We start from the raw sequence: 23890 nt of genomic DNA on the forward strand, positions 1-23890 counted from the left end.
TTTTTATGAAGCAGAGATAACTTTGTGTCGTATTATTAGTTGTGCTCCAACAGTTTGCTAGGAGCGAGGATACTAAGATAGGAAAATTTGCTTTCTTGTCTTCTTACCCTGCTCTGTGTTCTGTGGTGTCCTGGTGGCAGCTCCAGTGCCAGCTAGATGTCAAAATGGCAGCTGGGGAACAAGGGACAAACAGCCCCTGTTTGTTATATTGCTTCAAAGCCACCTAGAAAGTTCAGATGAAGTGGAGTAGAAGTCCACGTGAGCTGTTCAGTCCCCGCCTGGTCACCCTCTTCTGAGGCTTGAAACATCACCTCTGTGTTTGGTACGAAGCATGACATACTGTTCCTGTGTTGTTCGGAAAGAAAAAACCTGTAGCTGTGTGCCACCAAAAAGACTGTCCTTAAAACTCAAGCCCCACCTGTCCATGAAAAATCACAGCCTGCCCGTTACCTGATGGCTCGTGGTCCAGCAGAGATGGGTTTTAAATGCTGAAACATAAACAGGAGATCCTTCCAAAAATAACTGCTCCAGGCTGCCCTGACACAGAAGCCACAATGCCATCTGTGTAGTGCATCAATCATTTGTTTTTCTGTGTTTCATTTCCCGTGTTGGAATACATGTGAGATCTTGTGCTTATAGAATACTTTGTCATTTAATCTCTGCTTCAGGTTTTAAAGACTAAAAGCGATTTTAAAGTAATTTAATGGAAATTTTACAGGAGAATGGTCAAAACAAACTGAGAATTTGGGATTGTTGAAGTTGGGGGTGGGGGAAGCTATAACCATTATCCGTGTGGTGTTTGAAATGAGGTTTGTTAGCACTGGTTGGTTGTTCTGCTTATCTAGCTTACATGCTTGTGTCTGCTGAAGGAAATCTGCAACAGGTTCTGAAATAGGAAACATTTTCAGAAAATTGTGTGACTGCTTTTGAGATCAGAGTGTCTGAGCTGCCCTTTCTGGTTTATATCCAGCCTACATTCAAACTGTCTGCACTTGGTTTCTCCTCTGGAAACCAGTTTCCATTTAGCAGCTGACTTGTGGACTGCTTATGTCTGCTTTGGATTTGTGCCTGGTTACACATAGAGACAAAGCTTGGAGCAGAAGGGCGTTGAGTCAGGACCAGAAAAACATGGAATGGTTGTAGCGTCTGTCTGTGATGTCAAAGAGTTCTGTGTGAAGAGGCTGCCTGGATAACTGTGAGATCTTGAAAGCAGGCACTGCAATGTAAATAGTCTTTGGTTTATAGACGTGCAGTAACATCACTATCAAAACAGTTAGTGTAGGTGTGTCCTTCCTTAACATATTTGAGTTTCACTGAAAGCTGGTTAGACCCAGTCTCATTGGAATCCATGCCTAATGCCTCCTGAGGAAACTGCAGAACGCACATTCGATCCAGGTGTTTAACTGGGCTAAAGTCATTTGGATTCTTTTATCATCAGAAAGATACGATCAGTTCTCATGATATATACTGTAAATAAGAAGTATGTTGTATACACAGTACAAGGACACAGCTGAGCCTTTTACTGTGCTCTTTCTTGAACCTGATTTCTTTAAGCAGTGTTTTTAGCTTCTGACTAAACTTCTGAGAATTCTCCAGACTACAGGGATCTGGGCTGTTTTTATGTGCTGGAATGTTTTCATTACTAAAAGTATGGTACAAAGGAAAACTTCAGTAAAAAGCCGTGCAGATGATGAGGAATGAAGCCTTTAGCAGTAAGCTCGCTGGCCATGTGTCCCCCCGACATCCCCTCCTACCCCTGAAAAATGAACCAAAAACTCATCCAAGAATGGTTCTTGTTTTCTTAATTACTTTCCCGTTCTGCAGTACCCTGGCATCTAAACGAAGACAAGGAGTGGCTGTGGTTAGACAGTTTCCCCGGCTTACACAGACATGATGCTTATTTTGATGAAGGGAAACTTCATTTGGAAAGCAAGTTGTTTTGATGGTTCCACGAAATGTTTTCACAGGAAACTCAAAATCCATCTTGCTTTCTTGTATTATTACAGGATATTAATCATACTGGCCTCGCTGTTTTTTGAAACGCTCATTTCTGTGTACCTGTAGGCAGCAATATTTGTCACTGGCTTTATAGTGCAGTTTCAGCTGTTCTTTTTTGACCTGTAAAACTAAAAATGCTTTGGGAGCGGTCTTTGTAAACTGCGAAGAGCAAGTAGTCTTCAGTTATTGGTGGTGTAGGTCAGCAGAGGAGCTCAGGAGGCATTTTGAACGCTGCAGGCAGCTGCTAAGGCACTGTTCCCTGGCAGCAACAGGTTCCAGAACTGGCTGGTTCCTTATCTCTTTGGAGCTTGGGTTAACCTTCCAGATGCAATGCAAGCCCTCTCTGTTTTCCAGGCTTTGAGGCAGGATGGCTTGGAAAGCCTCATGAAGCATAATCATTTTTGATTAGGAAAAGAAGTGTTAAATGTTGTGCGTAAAGAAATCATGCAGTTTCAGTGTTAATATTTGTGCAGAACCGTCCGGTTTCTACAGAAGAGATGTGTGAGTATGCGAGGTTATGGAAGTTAAACCACCTTTTCCCATAGTGTAGGAGATAAAATGGTTTTTATTTCTAAATTACCAAGCTTTAATTAACTCCATTTAGACTTCATTTTTTCCATTACTTTAATCACTGCGTTGTGGATCCACTTAAAAATAAATAAATAAAAAATGGGAGTGATTCTTATTCATCTGTCAAATAGTGATGATAAAATTCGGCCGTTCTTTCTGATCCTGGTGAGGAGCTATTGCCTGCCAGAACTTGCTTCACTCCAGAGCTGCTGTACTTTCTGAAGCAGTGGAAGTTTCCCACTTAGAAATGCTGAATACTGAGGGCATGATACAGCAAAAACTAGAAGCTTTCTGGGTCAGGATTCAGCGAAGCAATGAGAGCTAATAGGACCTTCATATTTTTTTCAGTTATTCATTTTAATCCAAAAAATCTGGCTCTGACAGATGTATATATTTCTCCTATTATAAATCAACCACTCCTCACAAAAGGCTTGTTCTCCTGTCTCCAGGCCTCCACAGCCCTTCGTGTGCCATCATCCTTTATACGCTGCTTTGTGTGCGCTCTGCCGGATGAGTTCGCGTTCTGCCTTGTAATGGAGAGCCTCAGCCCGCCTCGTTCTAATGCAGTGTATAAAAGATGCTTCAATGAAAAGAAATAGGATTGGGGCTGTTATGCTAACATTCAAAACAACAACAGGGAAGCTTAGATGCTGTTGTTTTGAATGTCTGTGAAGTTGACAACGCTGCTCCATTTCCTTGCTTAGAATGCTTCAGAATAAATGGGTGGGATATGTGCCACCAGCACAGCTGCTGCCGTTGCCTTGAGCTAGGATTTTAAACAGGCTGCGCTCCTATTTTATGCTCCTATTCTGGCGGATCTGAAATACTTCTTAGCTTGGTTATTGTGCGTTGTGCTTTCCAGGGATGCTCTTTGGGTTGCAGCAGAGGCTCAGCATGGCCTTGGGCCGGGCCTTGGTGTTCCTCTGTCCCGCATGCACTTTCACGTTGGACTTTAAATAATTTCAAAGAAACTTGAAGGATTTTTTTAGCAGATGGAGGGAGACAGAAGTGAGGCACATGGAGACAGAAGTGAGGCACATGGGAACAGCTGGATGCCGGGGTAGAAAGAAAAGAAAAAGAAGTGATAATAATCTGGATGTTAGCAAGCCGCTTTGCTGTAAGGGATCTATTGGAAAGGCCCGTTGTGCTCTGCCCGAAAGGAGCTCCGGGCATTCCCGAGGAGGCCCCGATCTCCCTCCTGAAGAGGAGGGCAGGCCGCTCGCCGTAGGTGTAATTAAGTCTCCAGGCTTTAATTATGCCCGCGCAGCGCTCAGAAAAACCCCTCCCGGGCTGCCACGAGGCACCTGCGCGTCGCCGGGTTCCGGGCCGGCTCCGGCGGGCACCGCTGGCTCTCGGGGCCCGGCAGCGCCCGGCAGCGCCCGGCGGCCCTGAGGTGCAGCGCGTTCCCCGGGCAACCGCCCTCAGCGCGTGCGCGCGGGACAGTGGGGGGGCAGGGGGGGGAGCGCGAGCCGCTTCGGGCGCGCGCCCTTCCCCTCCGCCCCCCCCCCCCCTCCCGCCGCGCGCCTTTCCCGCCCGCCCCGAGAGCGGCCGCCGAGGGGAGCGGGCGGGGGCGGGGCGCCGAGGGGCGGCTATGGTGGCAGCGCGGAGCATTCCGCCCGCGACTTCGGCCCGGCCATGTGGTGCCTGCACTGCAGCTCCGAGAGGACACAGTCGCTGCTGGAGCTGGAGCTTGACAGCTGGTAAGCCGTGCCGCGGGGTCCCGCTCGGCGGAGCGCCGTCCCGACGCACAAAGGGCTCCGCTCGCCGCCCGGCCTCCTCCTCCGTTGCCGGTCTCGGAGTGAGGAAAGCGAGCGGGGCCCGGCGGCTCCGGAGGTAGCGCTGCGGCCGTGGCTCTGCGGGGCCGCCGCCGTCCGAACGGCCCTCGCTGCTGTAGGCGAGCTGTGGAGCTGCCCGGAGCCTTCCCGGAGCTGCGCTGCGGTGCGAGCAGGGCGCGCTGCTCTCCGGGAACTTCGGGGTCGGCTGAGCGCTCACATGGCTGTCAGCGTCCCGCTCCGAGCTGTCGGGCTGCGCCGGGACCCCCGGGCGGGCGGGGCGGGAGCGGGGCTCGAAGGCCGCTACGGAGGGAACGGTGAGCAGCTGCTGCGAGAAGAAAGGAAATTTGGGCTTGTGTTAACGCGTGTCTCCTCGTATTGCTGCGGTGCTGTTAGCCGGTAATGTGTCAGAATTGCAAAACCGCAGCTCTGAGCTGCTTGAGAACTACACGTACAAATCAGCGCCTGGACACCGCGCTCAGACAGCCGTCTGGTTTTTGGGTGGTCCTGTGCCGAGCCAGGAGTTGGACTCGGTGATCCGTATGGGTCCCTTCCAGCTCGGGATACTCTGGCATTCCAAAAAATGACTTGATGACAGTCAGCGCTGATGGACTGTTACAGAAATCCCCAACTGAAGGAAAGACAGGCCGTGTCTTAAATTGGGTGTGTGCTTGTGTGCAGGAACATAAAAGGAGGAAGTGACTGGATTCAGTGTAACTGCTTGTGACTCGCTACAGTGTCTTTCCTGTGAAAGAAAAAGGGTGGTTTTGTTGTTGCTTTTTGTAAGAAAAACGATTGCTAATATAGTTTACAGTCATACATTTGAGTCTGTTTTTATCCTTAAGGAACACAATAAAGTTGAGCTGTGTGTGCAGTTGGTGGTATTTGCATAAAGCACATTACATTTGCATGGCTTGCTCGTAACATAATTCCTAAACGTTCCCTCGGTTACACGTTGCCTGTATTCACACAGTAATATTTTGCCATTCAGTCATTGTTTCAGTGCTTTTTTCCTATGTTTGCACATTGCTATATTGGCACTTCCTTTCAGTTAAACTTGATTATTCTGCCTGATGTGTTGAAAGAGGAATTGCTGAGTACTTAGTTTGGATGGTTGTGTTTAACTGTTTCTGTTCTGCAGATACCCGTGTCTAATCGGAGTTCATCTCTGTAGTGCTTTCAGGGAACTCAAGCCCTGCTGAATAAAATGATCCATTTCTCATTTTGCATCTACTTTTGCATCAGGTTTGCTTTGTCGTTGTGTTCTCCTATTCTAGTTAGGAGGGTAGTGCCATGTAGTATTCTGCTGTCCTTTTTCAGTTAGTAAAATAGATGGTTTCCCTCCCCCCCAACATTTGTACTAATTTGATGTCGTCAAAGTTACCAATTCTAATACGAGAGATGGAACTAACCAGTGAAAGTTATAGCACTCACTGTATCAACAGCTTTTAGTTGGTTCTTCACCCCTTCAGATGCTCTCCTGGAACCCTGCCACAGTTAAAAACAATTTGCTATTTCAGTCCTTTAAAAACCTGTAATTCAATACTTTGAACGCAGGTAAGGGAGCTCGAAGTGTTCTGTTTTACACCTGAAAGGTGCACATACCGAGCAGAACAGGAACTGGTTTGTTGTTCTGCTTTAGAAGTGTGTATGGGGAGGTTGCTAGGAGCCCAGGCAGTGAGCTCTGACTGGGACGGGGCCCTCCCTGCTGGAGGAGGTGTGTTCAGTGGCACTGGGCAGGGTGCTTCCACTGAGACCTGGGATGTGGTTTATTCTCAAGTCAGAAATGGAGGGCCTTGCGTAGTACTTCTCACCTTGTGACCACATTGCACAATTGCAAAGCTAAAATGTGCTGAAGAGAAATACATTTCTGTTCGTAGGGCTGATGAAAGTATTCCTCCAAGTATCATGAGGACAGTCTTCCATCACTTCCAGATTGGAGTTGTTTCATACCTGTGAGAATCTTGAGGTTAGGTGCTAGGATTTCGGGTGCAGCAACAACTTGGAAACAGAGCTTTTCTGTATATTGATCATGTTTTCTTTTAGGTACAAAGTTGTCAATTCAGGGGTCAAACTGTCTGAACAGAGAGGAAGCTCTCATAATTATGTAGCTGATTTTGAGTGCTCAATAACTTACCCTTGAAAACTATTTGCTCTGAACAGCAAGTTTAGTAGCTGTGAATGAGGAAGGCTAGCCTGGTGGTAGCCCCATCCCCTGTTGGTGGCTGCAGGCTGCCATCCTGGATCCAAGGCAGCAGTTTTCCAGCTGTGGTATTTAGTATCTCTTCTTATCTCTTCTCTTATTTCACCTGTGCTTTGTGATTTTTTTTTATTATGATGTTTCTTAACACCCCTCCAACCTGGACATGAGGCATCGAGCAGAGCACTGGGAAACACGTGTGCTAGAAGTGAGATGCTGCTTTACTGGTGAAACGTGTCCTCTTGCATACTGTGTGGTGCTCCACTTGGAATTCAAGGCACTGTATTGCCTTAACTTGATAGCTTCAGCTGTGCTTCTCTCAGTGAGTAAGACTGTATTTAGCCTGCTCTCAGAGTATCCTTGTTTTGGAAATATTAATGGCATAGAGCTGTCCTGGAATTAATCCACCACACTTCCATAGGGTCTCATGGATTCAGACTAACATGCCCTTTGTTGTAAACCCACATGGCTCCCAGTTTCTGCCCAGTTCTGACAGATGCAAAGGATGGTTCAAGTTACATGGTGGCTGTGCTTGCGTTCAGACAACTGTGGAGCACCAGAATTTGATGAGGAAAAAAAAGTTATTTGATTTGAGCATCATGATACCTGGATGTAGAATAACGGGGATGTGCCTCTTCATTGCAGGGGTTTACTGTCACTTAGGAAGGATGCAACTTTCTTAACCTTTCACATACTTATTTTTTTTATCAGTGGGAATTTTATTGTTAATTTCAGAGCTGGGCATATTTCAATCACAGCAGCTGTCAATCAATTATAGCTTTTATGTTTATTTAATAACAGAACTGCAGGAGGTCTCAGAAACTGTATTCAAGATGGAGCCCTGATTGCCCTAGTTGTTACATTAGATGTACGAGGATGTGCCTTTAACCTACATATTGCCTGATAACAGAACACTCGAGTGTAAGAGCAGGGTTTGAGGAGAAGCTTTTTAGTGTGTTGTGTTTGGTAAGTGCTTTGTTTAGCTTTCATTTATATTTCAGCATAGTGTAGGCACAAGCCAAATTCACCTTCCCAATTACACTCCTATTTTCTGTTGTCTAACAAGACTGTTGTGTTACAAGAATAGAATCAAGCCCTGAGCATTCAAGTTCATTTTTTTTAAGCATCTTGTATGTTGCTATTTTGCACCAATATTTATGTAAATATTGATTTTAATTTTTTCATCTTTATTTTCTGGAAAATAGCAACCATGGGCTTTTAGTAGCACTTACTAACCAAAAATGCTTTAGTTACATAGATACAGACCTTCTTGCGTCTTGCAGGAATTGAATTTTCTTTTGGGTAAGGGCAATTGTAATTAGGGTACAGACAGAGATGGCAAATGTACTGTGCTGCTGTGATTTGACTCCAGGTTTCCAGAGAAGAACAGATGCTGCTTTAATCCACTGTAGCACAAAGCCCTAGTATTACGTTAAAGAGGGCTGCAAATTTAGCTAAATAAATCTTCTTTTGCTTCTTTACCCGAGGCAAAGGCATTTTCATAAAATTATCATGAATAATTTTAAATTATAACATTTTAAATTGCAATTAATAAAAATAAAGGGGGAAAAAAAAAAAAGCCAAGTTTTGACATGACAAAAAAATGCAACTCTTTTATCTTTGTGGGAGAAGTGGAGTATTGAAATGATGGCTCTGGGAGCCTTTAATTCAGGAAATTGAGGTAGTGTATCTGGTAATCAGGTTCTTTCAGTAGTTCATTGTCATTTGAGTTGAACTTGTGCTTAAAAACAAAGGACTCAATTCACTGCTGCTCTGCATTGTGCCTACGAACAAAATGCAGCATGTATGACTTGGTTTCCATTCACGTAGTGACCACAAGGTCTGTCAGTCCTGTTTTGAGGGGTACTTCCATTCTTTGGGCCAAACAAATTTCAGTTTCCCCTTTAGAGATCTTCCAGATTAACAAGGATGGACGTGTCAGGAGTTTAAATGCTGTGGTAAGAGCTGAGAAAAAGAGAGCTAACTTCCTTCTATTTGTTGGTAAGTGTATGTGGCCCTTCAGGTCATCTTTATGACCCAGTGTGGATACAAACCTGACGTATTTTCTGTCACTGGGTGTATTTACTGCTATTTCTACCTGTGTACTACAAAAAGTTCACAATTTTACTTTCATTTATTTTTCACTCCTGGCCTTCATGGTAGAGTGGACCAGACTTGATCTCAGATCATGTGGAGAGTTAAATAGAGCAGCAGCCATGGGCGCTGAATCTCAGATATCTGTATGTTGGGCTGTATGTAACTGCAGTTTAGCGTATTCTTTGTAGTGTGGCCTACAGCCATAATGATGATAGCTGTGATCCTGTCAGTTTCGTGAGTCAAGATGGGCAGACTGCATCAGCGTGGCACAGAACTCTGAGGATAAATCTTTAGGGAGGAATGGACCATTTAGTTGGAAGCACCCCAGCCTTTAATGATAACACCAGAGAGTGTTTCCCCTCTTTGCTTGGGACGTTGTGTTGAGGAGGTCATCATTCAAACCAGGACAGCAGCGTTTCTGATCCAGCTGCTGTTCTGAGAGGTCTAACCATTGTTCTGACAGAGCAGGCCTGTGTGACCCCCTGACTTTCTGGTTGTGTTTCTATTTAATTATAGCTTTTCTCTCTGCGCTCTCAACTGGGAATAAAAATTATCTTTATTGTTCTTGCATGGTTCTGCTTTATTGTAATGTGTGGGTAAACAGCTGCTTTGTTTCCATTATAGAGGTGTCTGGGGTGATTCACATGCTTTGAAGTTAATGACGTTTCACAGGGTGTTGAACGTTAGGTAATGTTTTCAGCTGTTCTTAGATTCTCAAAAGGCAGTTCGTTATTGCTGTTCATATATTCTTTATTTCGTAAAATTGTTTAGGAGATAATCAGTGCTGTGAGGTATTGACTACAGACTGTTTTCAAGAAGGAGCTAATTTTAATGCTTCAAGTTGGGGAGGGTGGGACTTTGTAGTGAGTATTCCTGTTAGTGCCCCCGGGCAGCCCCTGTGAGCCAGAGGAGAAAGGATTGCCCAGTACTTATTGGAGATCGGCTCAAATGGTAACAAACTGTTGCAGTTTTGGCTTTTTCATTGTTAAAACTTGGCCGAATCAGAAACACCTCAATCAGCCTAGAAGAACAGTAGTAGAGTTTTCCTGGGCTGCTGTAGCTCAACATGTTGTACGAGATCTTTTCTGACAGTCTCGAGATTTTCTAAATCTCTTTTGGCAAAGAACTTGTTGTGAGCATTTTAGTTTTGATTCATGAAAAGTTGACCTTGTTTTTAGGAACTGGGCTTTTGTTCTCATACTAAAGACCATTTTCCATTGAGGAAGGATCTATGGATTAAGTCACAGAAAATAGCCTGTAAATTATAAGAATGATCCAGGTTTTGTGTTTTAGACCTTACGTTCTTTTGTGGTTGACCAGCCTTACATGCCCAGCTAAGGCACGTCGTATCAGCAGAAATCAGTGCAGGTTCCTGATGCTCCCAGAAGTTGCAGAGCTGCCCTGGGTGAGAAGCTGCTGCAAGCTGCCTTGGGGCCGGACAGCTACTCTCCAGTGCTGTGTGTGTACCGTAGTTCCTCTGTTTTTTAGTATTGATTCAAGGTAACAGTTAGAACATAGAGCAGATTTTAAAATATAATGGTGGGTAGGCTTTGTAGAGCACTGTTTTTATAGTAAGCTTTGAAATAACACAGGTCTTGAGAATCTATTGGTGCTGATTTGTTGTGGTCAGTAACATGGGTCAGAAGTCCTGCTGAAAGCTTTCATTTAATTCCTCACTAACAGAAAATGAACTATAAGATGTATGAGCTCAGCATAATGGAAAGGAAATGTAAAAGGAAGGAAGTTTGTGAATGAGAAAAAACAACGTCAGCTTTCAGCTGATTAGGGACCATAAGTAATCTGCTGATGTCTTGTTTGTCCTCCTCAGAGTTAAGATCCGCATGTAGTACAACTCAGTGTGTCTTTCTGAGTGTGTCTGTAAGTACCTTCTGTCTTGGAACATTGCCTTGAATCTAAGTAATATCTAAAGCATGATACAGTTTTGTTCCAGGTATGAAATCTAAATGTCTAAACCTTAAGGAACTTCAGACTAATTCACACATGTGATAAACGCAGTCTATGCGAGACAAAAGAATATTATTATCCATCAAGACCTGAACGAGTAGAGCAAACCAGTCTATAGTTTGTTGCGGAACTTCATTGCCTGCAAGATGATTTCTCAGCAGTGTCACTCAGCATCACCTCTGACTGCCTTGACACAACAGCTGAAGCCACAGCAGAGGTGAAATACGACGATAGCTGGGCTACGATGCCAAGGATTTTTGTATTATATCAAGTGCTGCTTCAGCTGTGCATACAAATGAATTTTTTTCTCAGATGCAGAAACTAAATCTTCCTCTTTAAAATTAGCATTGAATAAAGGTCATGTCATGATGTTATAAATGGTAGAATATTTTAATATCTTACTATCTGAAATACGTGTCATATGTAGCATATGTCTAGTAAATAAGAGGATTCAAGGTGCTGAACATTATATCTGAATCAATAATTAATGGTTGGGATTATATGCTTATGCCGAGGAACTGTAGAGGTCTGTAAAGCTTCTGATTGTTCACATAAGAGGAACAGGGCAAAGTCTGTAGGGGTAGGTAGAGACCTTCACAGATGCTGTTAATGGTGGGTGGCACAGTTAAACTTGAGAATATTTAGCTCTAGTTCACTTAAGAAGGTAAACATCCTTCTGAAGAACTTTCTGATAGAGTGTTTCATGTTGGTGTGCAGAGAGGAGCTGACCTTAAAAACAAGCCTCTAGAAATTCTGGAAATCAGGCTGATAATTTTGAGAACTCTCTTAGTCACAAGCCCCAACTTATTATATAGCCTTGTTTCACTATTATTTAGTCCACTTTATGAGAACAGTTTAAAGTAAGGAATATGGCCACTGCCAAATGACCGTATGTCAGGTGATGATTAACACAGATAAGCAGAGAATGACGTACCTTCTTTACCTGAGATAGAAGGTAACTTCTGTAAGCAAGCTGTGCTTAAGTTCTGTTGATGCTGTCAGTCTCTTTTGTTACTTTCTAGCTGCTAAAATACTGAAAATAAAGCACAGCTTTGCTTTTAGCAGAGAAGCTTCATCAGGCATTAAATAGGTGCTGTGGGAGGGTTGCTTTTTTGTTGATTTTAACCCTTTTGCAGCAGAAACTTCTGTCTGCTAGGCAATGTGCTGCCCTGTTTGACATAGACAAAGGTGGGACGTGAGGCATTTAACCTTCCTTCCCCTCCCCAGAAGCTGAAGATAATCTCAAGTAAGCTCTTCTCCAACACACATTCTTAGTTCTTAAATCTATTATAAAGGTTGTTCCCTTAAACGAAGTAGGGTAGATTTCTGTTCTGTTCTTTTTTTTGAACTTGCTTGTGTGCATCTCTGCTTCAGAAGAAAAAGCACATTCATTCCTAATTGCTTTAGAGAAGAGAATATGATCTGTCATCTTCCCCTGCTCTCTGCTGTTGTTAGTAGCACGTAAGGTTGTGGGTTAAAGAGCCTTAAAGATAAATATTGTGTTTTAAATGCCTTTCATGAATGTATTCAGTGGGAATTAAAGTTCAGTAGTGTCCAAGTGAACAGATGTTGGGGATTTTCTCTATGTTTGAATCCAGGGCTTGGACTACAGAGCAAATGCAAGTTTGAAGGCACATAGTGGTGTTTTGTCTGCGGATCTGGTCAGGCTGTCAGTGGTCCTCAAACTATGTTTTAACTGGCTGCTGTTGGCGGTCTGTTACACAGAACGTAACAGAGCAAAGTGGTTGGTTTATTAGTTGTTAGTTTTCGCTTCTGAGAACATGCAAATTTTGTCTGGATTTTTCTTGCAGTGACATATAACTTCAGTAAGATGAATTACCTGGGACTTTACTTTGATGTACAGTCAAAGGTTTCATTTGTTTTTAACAAAAACAGCTGAATTGGTGAGAGTGCATTCTAAGTAAAACAAGTTGGTCGATATTTCTTTCCTGGATCAAAGCTTTTGTCAATGCTTGTGAATACTGTTGCCCATCATAATGGCTTTGAACTTTTGACAGTGTATATTTGAAGGTAGATTGGTTTGTTAATGTTATTGCATTTATTGAATTTGGGGATTTGTGCAAGTTCTTCATAAAATTGACTTTTGTGTACTAGAGCAGTACAAAGCAGAACTGCGAATAAGAACTAGATTCTAATCTGTTCCAAATAATATACTTCTGTTCAAATGTTCTCACCCCATTGGGGAATGTTGTATTGTGGAGGAGGAAAGAAAAGATTAAAAAACTTGCTTGCATGGACTACATATGGTTAGTTTTGTTTTTTAAGAGGTTACATTAAGAACTTTCTGCAAAGAGTAATTTGAGATAATGCAGTGCATACATCAGAGCTTTAATTAAGTACACCTCCAAGTTTATAGTAAAAAGCACCACAGGTAAAGAAAAGCAAGCCAGCTTTGAAGCAGTGGGGTGCACCCTTGTGTCAAATGAATCATTATGCTCAGATTGTGTTGCCTATAGAAAGCCATAGTTTCAGTCTGCTGTGTTTTGTTCCTCTCTGCAGTTTTAAATTTCACATTTAAATTGGGACTTTATTGTTAAGACAAAGTTTTATGCAAGAAATTAACTATCATATAGGTTTGTTTGTATGTGGTATGCTGGGTCTGCCCTCAATATTTTTGCCATTTAAATGTAGGGTTTTTTACAGCATTCATGATGGAAATGTGTGGTCAGACCAGCTGCTCTAGCAGCTGCCATTGAGCTTCTCTCTGTTACACACTTCCACAGGCGACTTCTGGTCTGCATTCTTTGAGCTAGGTAGAGAATTTAGATTTCAAGTGGGTATTTATACTCAGGAGTTATGATCAGAGTTTGACTTTTTAACCTCCAAGTTTTAAAAAGAGATAGTTGGTGTAAAGCAGATGCGTGAGCTCTTCTTTCTTCCTGAGCATTGGGCCTATTTATATAGGACATATCTTTTGGAATGGAATAGAAGATTTACTAGGCACTGTATTTATGAAATGAACTTCCATATAAAAAGCTTCAGTCGTTTTGTTTTGCATTTAAATCAATGCTTGTACATAGCATGTTTCGGTCAGGAGAAGAAAAACAAAATAGAAAATATCTTGTTGAATTATTCATTGTAGAGACAATTTAAAGGTAAATGTTGTGGATTTGGGGAACAAGCAAGTTAGAGAAAGGACAAATTTGATTGAAGAATTTAATGAAAAACTACTTGTGCAAATGCTCCGCCATTACAACAAATAAACTATAAATACTGCATCAAGCTCAGCCAGGTTATGCAGGCTGCCTGGATTTTTGACTGCTATTTCTGGCCTGCCATACTCTGCAGCAGCCATGCTTTAGAAATCACCTGCTTCCTAAGGAGCAAAGTGTGTTCCATCATGGCAAGGCTGTGCTGCCTTTATCCCCTGGGGCTAACCAGGGTGATAAGTTGGCCGTGATTTTCAGAGTATTCATAGCACTTGTACGTACCTTCCACAATTCAGATGAAAGTTGATTTATTGTGTGTACCTTTGAGTTAGTATTTATTCTTTTAGTAATATAAGATACTACAGCGTAATAAAATACTATGGAAAAATCCAAGATGGAACAGCACAAAGGCATTATGCTCTCATTTTTACATCCAAGCCAACTTCTTCTTACAGCATGGGTGTAACACAAATTGGTTCCTGTGAATGTACCATCCAGTTGTCGGGGCCTGTTTTCAATTTTGTGTCTTTATATTGCGCTGTTGAAAGCCCATTGTAAATGAATGATGAAAATTACTGGTGATTTCAGAGGATGTTCATTGGTTAACTCATTTTTTAAATATTTACTCATAGGGCTTTTTAGTTCTATTTTAAAGTGCTGCGTGCAGTTTTGGTTTGGCACTTATGTTACTTGGAAGCATGTTGAATTTCCTTGTTGCTTTTGGTTCCAAACAAAGGCTACAATGTACTGGTTTCAACATTTGGAAGTTTTCTGTAGGCATGTATTCACATTGTCTTTGTATTACAGTCCTATGAGTGAGCTGGGACACTTTGTGAGCTGCAGACCATGAAGTTTCTGGGGCAAATGGGAATTACTAAGTGGTTCCTTGCATCTGATATTAGTGAGCTCAGTACTTCCTCTTCCCATTGTGCAGTTTTAAAGATAAGGTAGCAGGCCTCAGAAAAAAAGTGAATTTCTACTTTTTCTGGTTGTCCTCTGTCATCCGAACCAATCGTTTTGCTGTTATTGTAAGTTCAGTGAGCAAATTGGTATTCGTGGAAAAGCCCGGAGTTTGCTCTTCACTGAAATTCAGGTCTTTGGGACTCTTCCCAGTTTCTAATTTAAGCTCAAATGTTGAAGCTTTCTTATTTTTCAGATTTTTTTTTCCCCTTACTGTTCTTATATTACCTTTGTTAAGATTATAGTTGATACTGTTTGAATGAAAAGGAAGGTATGAATGTAAGACCTCCGCAGTTCTTTGAAAAGTGGGGAAAAAAACACACCAAAGAGTGTAGTAGATATTCAAAAATCCCAATTAAGATGTTGTTATAAAAGATGGTAAGGCATTTAGTGTACTCACCAACCAGTCACAGCCTGTGTGATCACAAGTCATAATTTCTGATGTGAATGTGTAAAATGAGATAAAGGGAAGAAAGGACGTGCCAGGTTCATGCTGCTAGAATGCCTAGAGAGGAGCAATTTGCTTCCCTTGTGGCTAACCACGTCAGCACATTTGGCACTGGACAGAGGGAAGAAGGAGGATGGCAGAGCTTTTTCTTATTAGGTAATTCCTGAGCTGAACCTGTCACCTGAATAGTGGGAAGCAGGTGTATAAAAAGGAAAAAAGAAGTCCAGCAGCCCTTGTCCTAGTTAGCAGCAGCCTCTGCTTTGTATTTTGTCAGCTTGAATCTATTGTATGCTGCCTTAGTCCAAAGGTAGAGGTATGCACCGTGCTATTCGGGTTTGATATCTAGGCAAATGAGTTAGAAAAGCAGCTCCTTGGCAGCACTGCCTGCACATTGTTGTGAGTCTTTCATTCAGAGAGCAGTAGGCTTTGTTTCTGCTGCTGTTGGAGCTCAGTGCACATGGTGGGTGAGCGCAGGGTTAGCTGCACTGCAGGATTGACCCTTAGCTCACCGCCCTGCTGATGGAAAGAACAGATCCTGCTTGTGTGCACAAATGTCGCTTTGGTTGATGTATTTTAAATTAAAAATATTTGCCGAGTGCATTGCTTAGCTTTTGCAGGAATTCTAGAGCCAAACACACAAAAGAGAAGAAAATGCCCAAGTCTCTCTATCTTTGGTGTTAAACTGTATTAGTTGGAAAAAGCAGAGTTCATCTGATTTTTTTAGCCAGTAGTTTCACATACCTGTCAAAAGTCCCGTACTTTTTCCATTGTTCTCTAAGCTTTTCAGCTTCACATTTGTTCCTCAATTCAGTGTGTTTCTTAGCAGTAGTGCAAGCTGAACTCTAGGCAGGAAGAAGCTTCCAGTGACTACTTTTGATAAAATGCTGATTCAGTCATTGCTGCCCATTCTTCCAGGAAAGTATTTTAGATATTCAAAGAAGCAAAGATTTTCCATGGCTCTACTCTAAAGTTCTATTCATTCAACACCATGTTAATAGCATTAAATATTTTTAAATGTTTAATTTCCATTTTCGGTTTAGCGCCGTTCAGCTGCTCCATTCTCTGCTCCTCAGTAAAATACTGGTGAGCAACTGTTCTCATTTTGTGTCTTGGCAGATTATCAGTCTCTATTTACTCCCGAGGCAGGAGTGTGATACTACAATTAAAGTCCTAGAAATGAAAGGTTCATGTCTCAACTGTTCTGCATTCTCCTGAATTGGAAGGCTTGATGCAGTGCTCTTTTCCCGAGTAACATAAAGCTTAAAATATATAAAGCTCTGGTAAATTGCAGGGAGATAAACCAACCTCATCTGTGGGTTCACGTCCCAGAATTAGCAGTAATTCTACTTGACGTGGGTAGGTAGCAGATATCAAAGGCCCTAAGCAGGAGTTTCATTCTGATTTTTGCCTGGGACTAGGTAGTGTGTTGTCTATTTTTGCAGTGCACTCAAGGTACTTGGTTTCTCATCTATGTAAGAAAGTGTGTGCAAGGTGAATACTGAGGGAAGTGATGTTCCAAGTGCCCACCTGTTCCTGTTGTCACAGAAAACTTCTGCTAGCTGTTGTTGCAAGCTTGGGACGGAGCCCCCAGGGTTTTAGTCTGTTGCATGTTTAGTAAGAGGATAGTTGAAAGGACCTTCTAACCCTGCAGAGGCTGCTTGAAGCAGAGGTACCATTCTGAGCACATGGCTTTTCAGAATGGACATGGATGTGATTGTTCTCAACTGTGTGCTCCTACACTGTGCTCTGTGTGTGATTCCTCCATAGCAGAGCAATGATTTTTGTTGTCATTAAAGCTTCAGGCAAGTTGTATATCTTGAAATACTTTTTGTTTCCAAACATATGTAAATTAGCAACAAGAAGAAATCAAACTGCTTTTGTCAGTGGAATTTTCATTTATTTGAAATAATTTGTGTGAAGCCTCAGCCCCTCTTCAATTAACAGGGAAGAAATGAATGGGAGAAAGCTTTCAAATATGCAGTATTAGTTGTGCATGCTCTGTCACTTTAAAGGGCTGCTGTGCTGTTGTGCAGGAGGCTGCACGTTTTAAAAGGTAATTACTTTCCTGCTTCAAAAGCCTGACTTGTGATGGTAGGGAATTAGGCCTGTGAGCAAAGTGAGGTCAAGCGTTCCATCTCATTCAAGGCTCATGTTTGAGTCTGGAAAAGATATGAAAGAAAAACTGAAAGTAAAGAAGAAACCTCAAGCTTTAGTCAGAGCCTTGGGCAGATCTGCTTCCAATTTCTTCCTAACCAGGGCAGTAATATTTCTGTTGAGAAAAGATGAAGTGATCCACTGAGGATATTATTATTAAGGTGCCAACATGAGATGGTTATCAATGTGGAAGGGTTTGTAAATAGTTTAGAAGTAAGGGAAGAGAAAAGCAAAAATGCCACAGAACCTAAGAAGGGGGAATTAGTGAGAATTATTGAGTTTGTGTTTATTTTGAATGGCTTTTAAAACAAATTGACCGTATGTGGAAGAAAAGTAGTTACAAATAAGATTTAAATTAGGAGCCTGTGATAGTCTCTTAGTTCAACAGTGCAGAGAATTATGTTTTAGTATTTAAAGAGAGAACGTGAAGGGTTTAGAGTAGTACGAATGTACTGAAAGGCTGCTTTAGAGAGAATAATTTGTTGCTTTTAATGGGCAGTTGCGCAGTTTCAATGTCACCCTCAAAACTCCGGGTCGTTTATCATTTTTAAGTTGAAAGCCATCTGTGTCACTGAGGGAAGGGGATTTAGTTTCCTGTCAGCTTCCTTTTTGGAAAAAGTGATGTGTGTGGACTGAAAATATTTCCAGCTTGAGTAAAGTATGTTTGAAAATACCTTTTGGGTAGAGTCATATTTTGATGGGCAAAGGAAGAGGATTTGCAAAGAAAGAGAAACTTCAGTTCCACATGTTTATAGAACCATTTTGAGACATCTAAGGGGCTTGTTTTTCCCTGCACTTTAAAAAGTACACAGTGTTCAAGCTAGGAGAGGTTTGACAGTGTTAACCTTGATCTCTTCTGGCACTGCAGACTGGTGGAGAATGTTCTTTCAGAAGTCGCTCTGTACTTTGAACTGCTGCAGGGATTGCTGTGGTATGTGTGTGTAGTGAGGATCGCAGCGTTTCATTGCCAAGAGGCTACAGAAGGGCTTTGTGTTTTATGTTCGTGTACATGTGAATGAAAGCTGTATATGAACCAGAGCATACTGTGGGAGCACGTGGAATTGTATTCCTTTAGAGTTTGGACGTACCTGTTTCTAAAACGAAAGGTAGGGGAAGTGCTGCAAGTGCTCACATTAGTGTGTGTGTGTCTGTGTGTGAAGGAGCATTTACTGTGTCTCTGATTTAAAAAACAAAACAAAACAAACATTAAATAGAATTTCATTTTCTATCAATACTCTCTGTACGATGTATGAGAAAAAGAGTAAATATTTATGTGAAATGCTGTTGTAATGTGAGAATGTCCTAATGTAAATATGAAGCAAATCAAGATTACCACTAAATAGGCATCATTGCATCAGGATAAAACCTGACTAGGATTCAGCTTTAAAATGTTTCCTTTTGTGCAGCTCTTTAATGCAGGGGTGTTTGGTTCTGGTGCTTTTTTTTTTTCATTATCACATAGCAGTGACAACATTCATGTGAAAACAAAGTGCTTTATTTGCTGGGTAGCTCCTATTGTGTATTCCCTACCTGAAAATATTTTACTTTTATTATCTCGAAACACCATCCTTTGGGGTACTTTAATAGAAAGCATGCCAAAAGTATCTCATGGGAGCAATCTTTCACTACAGAGAAATAAATGAAATTTCTCCTGGAGATATTTTTTCCCAACTTTAGTTTCGAGAAACATTATAGCACACAAGATCCTATCAACTCTCCTTTGAGTAAAGTGAAAGTAATCCTTTTACACTCAACTCTAATGCAGTGGTGAGAAAGTATTGGTTTTATTTGTCAAAGCAAGGAAAGAGATAAAAATAAGCATCTGTCATTTTGAAGTAGAATAATTTGGAAAAGATCATAACAAAATCTTCTACGAAATGAAGTTTTCGTTTGCATTACAATTGCTGAGTTACTTCGGATGCTACTGACAATTACTCTGTGAAGTTAAATAATGCTTGAAAGCTCCATTCTCCTGCCTGACTCACCTCCATAACAAAATTAGAACTTATTTAGATTACAGTCAAAACTGTGATAATCAACATAATGTCCATATTACCTTGTAATATCTGCATCTGCATTTGAACTAAGTGTGCTGGATGGCTGTAGAATTATACGAAGCAAAACTATGCTGTTACTGAGGATTTTGGTACCCAATACTCACCATAGAATTTTCCTGTCTTCTTAATGTCTCTCTAGTGTTGAGGGTGAAGCTCCAAGTAGTGAAACTGGCACATCTTTGGACAGCCCATCTGCTTACCACCAAGGACCTATAACACACAGTTCAGCTATAAGTCCAGACCATTACGATCATTCAGCTTACGGGCTGTATTCCGTCTCCCCTGGACAACAAAGAACTCGGAGGCCAAAACTTCAGCACTCAACATCAATACTGCGAAAACAAGCAGAGGAAGAAGCTATTAAAAGGTCAAGATCACTTTCTGAGAGCTATGAACTCTCTTCAGACCTACAGGATAAGCAGGTATTCGAGCTTTTTTTACCTCATTTATGACAACATGTATGCAAGCTGGAAAACGTTATACCCTTCAAAGAAACACCTAAAAGATGTGTTAATACTGTAAAGTAAATGTAAAGTAAAAACTGCCAGGAATGGTGATTTGATGCTTGAGATTAATACTATTTGGAAGGATGTAATAGTGCAAGATGGTTTTCGAAGAAAATCAGTGATTTTGAAATCTGGATATCTTTGTTGCTCCCAAAGGAAAGGAAGAGGCTGTTACTGCTGATATTCTGTCATGACTATGTGATGAGGTAAATTTAAGGTCTTCCCTAGTTTTTACTCAACCATTTACTTCCATATACTTTACAAAGAAGTACGCAGAGGCTATGGGAGGGCCACAGAAATGATCCAAGGGATGAAACATCTCTCCTTTGAGGACAGGCTGAAAGAGCTGGGACTGTGCAGACTGAAGAAGAAAAGGTATTGAGGTGACCTGATAGCAGCCTATCAGTATCTGAAGGGGGACTACAGGAAAGAAGGGGACAGGTTCTTTAGCAGGGTCTGTGGTGATAGAACAAGGGAAATGGCTTCTAGCTTTAAGAGGGTCGATTTAGGTTGGGTATAAGGAAAAAGTCTTTTACAGTGAGGGTTAAGAGACACTGGAACAGATTGCCAGGTGAGGCTGGTGCAGGCCCTGAACAACCTGATCTAGCAGTGCATGTCCCTGTTCATTGTAGGGGAGTTGGACTAGTTGACCTTTAAAGGTCCCTTCCAACTCTAAGGTTTCTATGATTTTGTTCTGTGATTCTGTCATTCAAAATCTTTGCACTTGAAAAAGGCATTATTCTAAGACAGTCAGTCTCAACCTTTCCTTTTAAGCCTTATTCTAAATGTAGTTCTATTTGGAAGATATTTATTGCCACATAATTTCCTTATTTAGCATTTCAAATCAAGCCTGAAATAGCTGACGGTAAGCAAATATGTAAGATGCTCTGGATTGCACTAGTGATTAATGACCAGTAGACCATATCTCAATTCATTTGATTTTTCTGTTAGAGATCTCTTGTCACCCAGAGTTTATGTACTGTGAATCATTGTGGTATAGTGCATATTCACTCCAAATTGTATGTTAACATGGGCAATATGAAATTCAGTATAATTCCATAGGTAAGAAACATACAGAACTACTCTTGATTTTGAACAACCTGTAGATAGTCAGTGAAATAATGGGGGCTAAGTCTCGTGTACCATCTGTTTGTTGTTCTAAGATTTCAAGTTAGAAAAGCATATGATGTTTTTCCAGAGTGCCCTGGAAGAGCAGAACTTGAGCTCTGACTTAAGATGAAGCCAATGTTTTAGATAAGTATGAGTTTAGGTTTGCTTTTGTGCTCACCAAATTCTGTAAGTGTTGGGGAAATATCTAGTGCTTAATTCTTGATCTGTCTTATGACAGATGTGCCATTAAATTAGACCTTTTGAGATCTGAAACATGCCTTTTCCACCCTTGGCAGTTGTTTGATAGGTGTTGCATAAGAGGTTGATGCAGAGCATTAGGCTTACTATAGAGGTGTCCTGCACTGAAGATATTCCACAGAGGCTAATTCTGTGTGTTCTTTTATGTCAGTTTGACAGAGAATGAGGACTGCAGATGTTATTTTGTATTTGTTCAGGGACCACTATGCAGTAAAAAGTGACAGTGATACATAAAGAAAGCTTGATACCTAAGAGCTGTTTAATGCTCTTAAAAAGCTCTCAGTGAAATCTCAGAAGATACGTAAATTATTTAGGAAAATGTCCAAGGTGATACCTGAAGGCAGCATATATTTAAATATGCTTTGAAGGGTGTGTTAAATATGCATTAAAATGTGTTAGAAGTATCAGTCATAAGTTTAGTAAATCATCTAGGCAAGCTCCAAAATACTCTTAATTAAAATTCCCACCAAAACTCCCTGATAATCAGTTATGATAATGTTTTCTGTGTAAACCTGAATGACCAAAAGAAATACTTCTTCAGCTGTTCCTCAATGGCAGACATAACGGACCAGAGAATATTCTAGTAGCATTTAGTTCCTTCCTCAGTGTGGGGATGACACCTCTCCGTGTATCAAAATCTAAGCTTAACAATTACTTGCAGAGATCTCTGGCAGGGAGAGGTGTTGAGTGCATAAGCATGTACATGAGTAATTAAAGTGTTATGTCTAATGATAAAAGGGTATCTGGATTTATGAGAGAGAAGAAATGACTTTTGAAGAATTGAAGTAGTATGAAAATTGCACAAACCTGCATGAAAGCACTGTCAGAAAACTGGTCTTTGTGTGGGTAGTAACTGTTCACTCTTCCGTAGGTGGAAATGCTAGAACGGAAATATGGAGGCCGTCTCATAACTAGACATGCTGCTCGGACCATCCAAACGGCTTTTCGCCAGTATCAGATGAACAAAAATTTTGAGCGTCTAAGAAGTTCTATGTCTGAAAATCGTATGTCAAGGCGCATTGTACTGTCCAATATGAGAATGCAGTTTTCCTTTGAAGGACCTGAGAAAGTCCACAGCTCTTATTTTGAAGGAAAACAAGTTTCTGTTACAAATGATGGGTCAAAGCTGGGATCCCTAGTGCAATCTGAATGCAGTGACCTTGGAGAGTCAGCTACAATGAAGTCTCCAGCAACGTCTACTGACTTTGCTGATGCTATAACAGAGCTGGAGGATGCTTTCTCCAGGCAAGTGAAATCCCTTGCAGAGTCCATCGATGATGCACTGAATTGTCGCAGCCTACATTCTGATGAAGTCCAGACTCCAGATCAAGTCAGAAGTCGTGAGATGGAAAGGGATAGCTGTGCTCAAACTAAACCAACAATACACAACGTGGATCACAGGAAGCTTGATGAGATGACAGCTTCATATAGTGATGTTACATTGTATATTGATGAGGAAGAGTTATCTCCACCCCTTCCACTTTCCCAGTCAGTGGACAGACCATCCAGCACAGAATCTGATTTGAGGCTCCGGTCAGTGAACTCTTCACAAGAGTACTGGTCCATGACCCACAAAGATGATAAGATAGACACTGATACGAGCTGCAGGAGCACCCCTTCACTGGAATGTCAGGAACAGAGGATAAGGATGGATCACCTACCATTGCTAACTATTGAGCCACCCAGTGACAGCTCAGTGGACTTGAGCGATCGCTCAGAGAGAGGTTCATTAAAGAGACAAAATGCATATGATCGAGGAATCACTAGTCAACAAGGAAGCCCTAAACATATCCCTCACAGTATTCCTGCCAAGATTATATCCCGAGAGGAACAGGAGGCAAGACATAGGCCTAGGCCTATAGATAGTCATTTAGCTATTAATGGCACAGCAAACAGACAAAGCAAATCAGAGTCTGATTATTCTGATGGAGACAATGACAGCATCAACAGCACTTCCAACTCTAATGATACAATAAATTGCAGCTCAGAGTCTTCTTCTAGAGACAGCCTAAGGGAGCAAACCTTAAGCAAACAAACGTACCACAAAGAAACTCGTAACAGCTGGGATTCCCCTGCCTTCAGTAACGATATAATCAGGAAACGCCATTATAGAATCGGACTAAACCTTTTTAACAAGTAAGTACAGTGTTTCTTCCTCTTCATGGTCATGGAACAAGGGATGTTCTACTTGAATCAGATAAGTAAGAATGTAGTCTGATACTGGCTGGAAAAAATAAGCCCAGTGTATTCATAGAGGTGCTGAAAGTAGTAACATATTTCGTATACGTACACATATATCTCTAAAAATCAGAGTAGGTAGTCGTTATAACAGACTACCTAGTCCAAATAACTAATTTCTCTGCTCATGTTAGCTGTTTGTGTTGGAGTACAAGCTGACATCTTCATCGTACTTCAGGATTTCTCTGTGAAAATATTGTGGCTTCTGAAGAAGTAGGAAGTATTTCAGTGTGCTGCCATAGACCACACTTCACAGTTTACTACAGCCTGAATGAGTTCAGCCCTCCTCTGTGGCTAGCAGTGCTGCGATTTGTGTTGTTTGATTTAATTGATCGGTGGCTCATTGTGTAATAATATGCTCTAACATTGCAGGTAATTAAGTCTTTT

General features: G+C 41.6%; 1 protein-coding gene across 12 annotated transcripts in view; it reads left to right on the top strand.

Moving 5' to 3' along the window:
• The window catches only part of IQSEC1 (IQ motif and Sec7 domain ArfGEF 1), a 258195-nt gene that overhangs the window by 199771 nt on the left and 34534 nt on the right, over window positions 1–23890 (top strand). For 11 of the 12 annotated variants that reach the window (XM_072347516.1, XM_072347517.1, XM_072347507.1 and 8 more), the window contains 2 exons: window positions 19531–19813; window positions 22137–23401. In XM_072347516.1, the coding sequence (XP_072203617.1) occupies window positions 19531–19813; window positions 22137–23401 (1548 nt within the window). Of the gene's footprint in view, window positions 1–4083; window positions 4269–19530; window positions 19814–22136; window positions 23402–23890 lie in introns of those variants that run through there. The other variant, XM_072347513.1, reaches the window with a different exon arrangement.

This window comes from Excalfactoria chinensis, chromosome 12 (assembly GCF_039878825.1).
Source record: "Excalfactoria chinensis isolate bCotChi1 chromosome 12, bCotChi1.hap2, whole genome shotgun sequence".
Lineage (NCBI taxonomy): Eukaryota > Metazoa > Chordata > Aves > Galliformes > Phasianidae > Excalfactoria > Excalfactoria chinensis.